This window comes from Bactrocera latifrons, unplaced genomic scaffold, assembly GCF_001853355.1.
Source record: "Bactrocera latifrons isolate USDA-ARS-PBARC rearing strain unplaced genomic scaffold, ASM185335v1 scaffold_10, whole genome shotgun sequence".
Classification (NCBI taxonomy): Eukaryota; Metazoa; Arthropoda; class Insecta; order Diptera; family Tephritidae; genus Bactrocera; species Bactrocera latifrons.
In genome coordinates, this window is record NW_017534408.1 from 174,692 (window position 1) to 181,881 (window position 7,190).

Sequence of the window (7,190 nt, forward strand, 5' to 3'; positions counted from 1 at the left end):
AGTAATGAATTTCAAGTATGAGAACGAATAACGGCAGTGGGCTGATTCAGTGGTTTCAGATGAGCCTAATCCAATAAAAATTGTTCGCTTACAAAAAAATAAAAAAAAATAAAAAAAAATTTTTTTTGTTTGATAAACATTATTTGGCAAGTAAATTACAAACGAACGATCAACATAAATGTCGAAGTTTAAAAATGAAGTTTCAGTAAGTTCGATATGAGGAAGCTGGTATGTTGTATTGAATTAACAGCCTTAATTGCTTTGGGAGAAAAAGAGTAGATTAGTTATTTGGTCATATGAACATGGAAGACTAAGCTAGGGAACTTCGCGAAGAGGCTATTACGGATGAATACCTCAAAAGATGCAGAAAATTATTCGAACTGTCTAAAATTCCGTTCACTTTAGCCAAATAAGATTCTAAATTTATAAGAATAGAATATTAAATACTAGAATAAAATATAATAAAAATACTTTTATCTCGATTTTCGTTAGCCAGTTTGCATGCCAACTATTTGCTAAAAGTAATAGTCCGAACTAAACCATATTTTCGGATATTGGAGCGTGATCGTGGGCAATAACACTGGTTTTTTGTGACATGAACAGAAAAAAGGTGTTTATTATATAAAAATCGCCACAAATGTAGAAAATAGCTATATATTTCTTCTATCGCCTTTGGTTTTTGTGCTATGAGGATTTTTGTAAAAAAAAAAAACGATAGATATATTATTGTGGTATTATTTTATTAACCAAAAACTACCTTAAGATGTCACTGTCGATGTTTTTCGGCGATATTTTGTTTTTGGTACCCTTTAACAATGCCCGGCAGTAATCGGCAAGCAAACTGGCACTCCAATTTCCAAGAAAATGTTTAACAATGCTTTGAAAGGCATTGAGCATTTGCTAAAATATTTTGCCTTTCATTTGTTCTCTTATTTGCGGACCTACAAATATGCCATCCTTAATTTTTGCTTCACTGACTCTTGGAAATTTTTGTTTCAGATACAGGAAGCCTTTTCAATTTCTGTCCATTGCTTTAAAAAAATTCTTAATGAAACCTGTTGTTTGTTTCAGACACAAGAACATTTTCAATTTCTGTCCATTGCTTTAACAAAATTCTTAATGAAACTTAATTTAATATACAAAGGTGGTAGTAATACCTATTTGGGGTGAACTAGAGGTTCACCTGTAACGTGTTTTGCACAGGAGTTGGTGCCTGACGAACTGGTAAGTAAAAGAATGTGAGCTCAAAAACGTCTTGCTATCCTAACATAGAACACGTAACCGATTCGAACACAATTAGTCTACTGATAAATTTTGTAAAATAAAATGATCGTAAAATTTTTTCCACAATTTTTATTCAACTTGAATTGATCTTCTTACTTTAATTTTAGCGTGAACAGAGGCCTATGGTAATAGTTTTTTGTCGCGAGCAAGTGGTATTAACTATTCAAAGAGGTTCGATAAGGCTTTGACAATGAAAGATCATTTAGCAGTTAGGAAAGAGAAAGCACGATTGGTTAGAAAATCTCTAAATTTTTTCGTAAAACTCATGTCGCGTTAACGTCTTTGAAACAATGCCTTTCGACCACCAGCATGTGATGAAACATATTGTTACTGACGATGAGTCTTGAATCTATGCTAACGCCACGGAAACAGACGATCAACCGGCAGAATATCGTCACAAAGGTGAGACGAATCCGAAAAAAACACGTCAAAAATAAAGGTGGATGTGTGGTGCACTCCAAATACCTTCCGACAAACCGAACTGTCAACAAGGTATACTATTTGAGTATCACGCTTCGTATACGCGAAGCTATTTGTAAACAAAAAAATCAGAATTATAAGCAAACAACTCTTGGTTTTTGCACCACAATAATTTACCGTAGCATATCGTGTTAATTCTGCGTAAGTTTTTAGCCAAAGTTTCAACTAGTTTCAATTATCACCGTATTCACCTTCATCTGATATCTGGCCATTCAGCAACCTCCAACGACCGCTACGGGGAAACCGTTTTGACCCAATTGAAGACATTAAAGGTGACTCACTACGATGACTGAAGATTATTTCGAAAACTGACTTTAACAACTATTTCGAGGATTGGAAAAAGCATAGGCGTAAGAGTATTGAGGCCATGAAATTTTACTTTGAGGGGGACGACATAGATTTTGAAAAATAAATTAAAAATTTGAATATTATGAACAAAGTAGTATAACAATAATTATCTTTAAATGTTCGCGTTACCCTAACTAAAAATGCTTAATTTATTGGTCATGTTTTGGACTTTATTGTAGCCTGCTTTTTTGGTATCATGTGTTGTCAATATAAAGTACCAATATGTTTTTTTTTTTTTTTGTTTCAATGAGTAGAGAGGCTCATAGTTACAACCTGCTGCAATTATCGATATCTCTGTCTCTGACTTCACTGTTGTCTAATTTGGCTTGGAAGTAGTATTTTATTGCTAGGTGTTTAATAGAAGTTTATTATGGTGCAGAGTTTGTGTTTGGTTAAGACGAAACCATTTCCCATTTCTCTTCCTGATATGAATATTTTGCTGCTAAGTGAAGCCAAGTCGCGGCACTATCGCAAACTTTCAAAAAAATAAAAATTATTGCGAATTGATCGCGCAATGGAAAAGCGTTATTTTTTGAACGCCCTGTAAACATAGCCAATTAATAGAGTTACAACCGAAAAAAATTAATCTATAGTATCACAGTAATTTCTCAATTAAAATTGATGAAGGAGAACTCGCCGCCATTAGCATGTTATTAATTCGAGTATTTTAAATTCACCCTACTCATGCTGCAAACGAACACTCAACTCTGATACCTAGCTGCCGCTATTGTGGTCAGGCAGAGAATTAACTCCGTAAAGATATCAAAGGAGTAGCGATCACCTCAGACATTTTTTGACGTGTCTTCAATGGAAACAAGAATACACGCTAATTCCGGCTGCACCGAAGCTATATCAGCACTTTGATAGCGAAAAATAGTAAATTTATTAAGTACACCTTTTAAAATAAGCAAGTTTTCCAAACAAACAATTGATTTTAATTAAATTTAGCCTGGAAATGGGAGAAGAAATATTGATTATATAGTATAAATCAAGTTTATGATAAGAATCCGAAATATATTTGTATAAATGTGGGGGCTCAGAGTATTCGTGTAAAATTCCAATTTAATTCTCCCCTTTTAATGAAAAAAAAAAAAAAATATTGTTTTTATATAAATCATTGGCTATTTGTTTCAATGATAGTTTTGCACAGATTATGGCCGGGTCGCTATTTTAATCTATAGTTGACTCTTTACCGCTTCACAATGACCGGAAAATGCAATAAATTACTTTTAGTGAGCTCAATTCTTGTGCAACTTACCACCATACATGAGAGCAACTGTGCAAAAAAAGTAAGAATCTCCGCTTTCCTTATAACAATTAAACCCTTCAATTTATTTACTATGAATTCTATTTTCAGCATCAACTGATACTGCAATTTAAGCGCGTTGTTTGTAGAAATTATAACAACGCAGTCGTAGAAAGCATTAATTGCTCCTTGACCAAGCACGACATAACTAAGCAACTAGTACTAAATTTCGAATTCAGACTGAGAAAACCGATAACGGATTTGGTGGTAAATTATAAATTGTTGCTAAATCGCTCGGGCATCATTACCAAGTTTCATCAGATGGAAGCTGATTTTTGTAATTTTTTTGATAACCGTTTCGATTTCTTTGTCGTTCGTATGATTGCCCAAGAGATACGTCGCTCATCAAATATTCCATTCGAGTGTCCGCTCAAGAAAGTGAGTATTTCAAATCGACTTTAGTTCGTTTCTACAGTAAACTTTCTTTTCAGAATTATTCATACCATGCGCGTAATTTTAGCATCAATTCAAAATTGTTTCCCCAATTCTTACCCAACTTGAATTGGTCATCCTACGCTAATTTTAGTGTCCACAATGATACTGTGGTTGGTTTCTACCTATTTGGTTCGTTGGTGCGTAAACACCTATAATTTGAGCATGTATAAAGCCAATGGAAAATGTATATGCGAAATCGAACAATTATGATAAAGTAATTGTTTTAAAATGTTATAGTTAATAAGTCAATAAGTGTGCATCTCATTTCTAACAAATATAGTTATATAATTTTTAGAGGTTTCTGTAAATTAAAGAGGGACATATGATTGATTATTTCATTTTATTTGTCAACCTTTATTTTACACATCTGTATTTAATTTATATACTATCTTTTTGAACTACACATCTGTATTTAATTTATAAAATAGGTTGTTAAAAAAATCTTGCGGTATTTTTTATTGAATTTTCAATTGTTCATAAAAATTTTTTCTGATGACTCATGCCCAGCTCTTGACCGATGCTACGGCGGCTACTATGCCGGTCTCTTTCGACCAATTCAGCGATTTTGTCACAATTTTCGACAACAGACCTTCCGGGGGGTGGCGCATCTTGGACCACCTCTACATCAGAACGAAAACGTTGAAACCACCGTTGTGCGGTGGAAATGGAAACTGTATCGGGTCCATAAACTGCACAAATTTTATTGGCGGCTTGAGATGCATTTTTGCCTTTATCGTAGTAGTACTGTAAAATATGCCGTATTTTCTCTTTATTTTGCTTCATGTTTGCGACGCTATAACTCACGACCGACTTAAAAGAAACGACAATCAACCAAACACGTGTTAGCACGTGAAGCTTCCAAAAAGGTATAGCATGACCTGATGCGACGAATAAAGCCAACTAGTGAAAATACCGCAAGACTTTTTTGACAACCATATACTATCCGTTTGAACTATCATTCAGGAGTACAATTTAAGGTAAATAAATAAAAGTTTTTGCAAATTTATTCCTTAAATATGGATTGAGTAATTTTATTTGGATCCTTGGTAGATTATAGAGCATAATTTTGATGCATAAGCTGGTAGCAGAGCTTCTCCCAGAAAGTCTTAAGAAACAAACACTTTGCGGTGTTCACCATAACTAAGCTGGAATTTACCCGAAAATAAAAAAAGGAAAAAAAAGTCATATTTTAATCAAGTCCTCCTTTAAAAATTTTTGGCGGCCATTTAAAGTGAAAGCCGCTGTTTTCCACAAAAATATTCCCCCAAACAGAACAAACGAAATGTAAAAAAAAAAACAAGAAAAGCGTTAACTTCGGCTGCACCGAAGCTAATATACCCATAGCATACATTGTTGCCTTAGAAAATAGCCTGTGCCAAATTTCGTGAATATATCTTGTCAAATATGAAGGTTTTCCATACAAGAACTTTTTTCCGATCGTTGAGTTTGTATGGAAGCTATATGTTACAGTGATCCGTTATCGGCAGTTCCGATAACTGAGCAGCTTCTTGGAGAGAAAATTCCATTTGCAAAATTTCAAAACGACATCTTAAAAACTGAGGGACTAGTTCGTATATATACAGACATGGCTAAATCGACTCAGCTCAACATACATTGTTATTTGTTGTCATTGTAGCGACAGAGTTCTGCTGAGTTTACAGTCCTTTACCGTATAAAAATCTAGGCCCATTCCGATTACGTAGCCCCGACTGTCACACTACATTGTGATTTAATAGCAGTTTGCTGTCCAAAACTACCCTAAGGTATTTGATGCTGTCCTTGAGCGATAGCTGTGTCCCATTTATCGAAGAGAGTCTCCATTTAGGAATTTTGTATTTCCAAGCGAAAACAATCAGAGCGGTATTTTTTTAGATTCAACCCGCTTGCGATGTACAATTTTCGACTGTATTGAAAGTGTTGCTCAAATAATGCTAACGGTTTGTATGCATCTCTCCGTTATTAAGTTGGCAATGTCGTCTACATTTGCCACTATCTTGGAGGCTTTGCCGTCTAAGGGCCGTTAACAGTGAACTGCCAGTTAAGTTCTGGTTAAAAATGTTAGTGACTTAAGGAAAGGTTAAGTTAGCCAGAACTTAATTGATAGATGGATATTAACCAGATATTGAGAAAATTACCCCAAATACATTAACTGTTTATTCACTACTATAGGAGCGGAGATAGCATTCCACCATAAGGAGTGCCTCGAGAGACTGCTTTCATCATTTTATCTTCATAATAATAATAATAAATATAAATATATGATATTGCATGTAGATATAAATATAATTAAAAATTTTAAAATAGAAATTAAAATATTTAGCTGTAAAGCTTTCACGGTCACTTAGCGAGCGCCCACGCAATAGTGCGAAAACCTAAACGAGAAAGGATGCAAATAACTACCATTTGATTGAATTTTTAATGACTTTTTTCCATAAAAATCTGTAAAATTAAAAACCTGAATGAATCCGCCTACTATTGTCACATAAATTTGCATTTCACATTCAAATGCAAAAATTAACTCAGCGCCATGCTAATAGCGAGCCAGATAAGCCATAGCAGTTTAAGTTTTCTGCTGTTTCTGTTGATTTTTTATGACTCTGGTGCAGAGCTGAGACGGTGACCAATGAAATGCTATATCCACTTTTCGAGCTGAAACTAAGTCAAACACATTGCAATGGACTGACTAACGCCAAAAATGTTTTGCTCCGCTTTCTGACAGCATTCACACCTTCAACAACTTACAATGGAGCACCACAGGCTCCGCTGCACATTTACATATGCACAAATACAAATACCGAATATCAGTTTGACCTTTAAAGCAGCGTTGGTGTGCGTGTGTTTGCGCATCCGTTCGCGACAAATTTTCGTGTTATGGTTTTTGGAGAATTTTGGCATTTTCGATAGCACACGTAGTTATTATTAATATTAGTTTTGTTTTACGTTGGTAAATTTGGTCGTAAAAATTTCATTGCATTCGAAAATACTTCGCGTTTTTTGTACCGAAATTTTTCTTGTATAAATTTAGCTGCAGTTTAGCTTAGACGAACAGAAAGCAACTGAACTGCAAACCGATACAGTCAATTAACCTCAACACTATCTGTAAAATGCGTGCATTTTTGGTAAGACTTACGAGTTTGTCACACTGTCTTTTCGAATGAAAATAATGCTAATACTATCTAATCACTTTGCAGATCCTGTGCTCCGTCGTCTCTGCTGCATACGCCGCAAGCCTTGGCTACAACTATGGCAGTCCCGTGCTTGGTGGACAAGCTCTTGCTGGACCCAGTTATGGTGGACAGGCTCTTGCCGGACCCAGTTATGGCGGACAGGCTCTTGC

General features: G+C 35.0%; 2 protein-coding genes across 3 annotated transcripts in view; both read left to right on the forward strand.

The window, feature by feature from the left end:
* The first annotated feature begins 1,620 nt into the window (after positions 1 to 1,620).
* On the forward strand, positions 1,621 to 4,008 carry LOC108965605. Its single transcript, XM_018928146.1, has 3 exons — positions 1,621 to 1,686; positions 3,470 to 3,796; positions 3,850 to 4,008. The coding sequence occupies exons 1-3, from the start codon at positions 1,621 to 1,623 to the stop codon at positions 4,006 to 4,008; spliced, it is 552 nt and encodes a 183-aa protein (XP_018783691.1).
* Positions 4,009 to 6,901: 2,893 nt separating this feature from the next.
* LOC108965836 overlaps positions 6,902 to 7,190 on the forward strand; it is a 1,099-nt gene continuing 810 nt past the window's right edge. Inside the window, exons 1-2 of one of the 2 annotated variants that reach the window (XM_018928490.1) lie at positions 6,902 to 6,972; positions 7,045 to 7,190. In XM_018928490.1, coding sequence (XP_018784035.1) covers positions 6,958 to 6,972; positions 7,045 to 7,190 — 161 coding nt within the window. In that variant the 5' untranslated portion in view covers positions 6,902 to 6,957. The remainder of the gene's footprint in view (positions 6,973 to 7,044) is intronic. The other variant, XM_018928495.1, reaches the window with a different exon arrangement.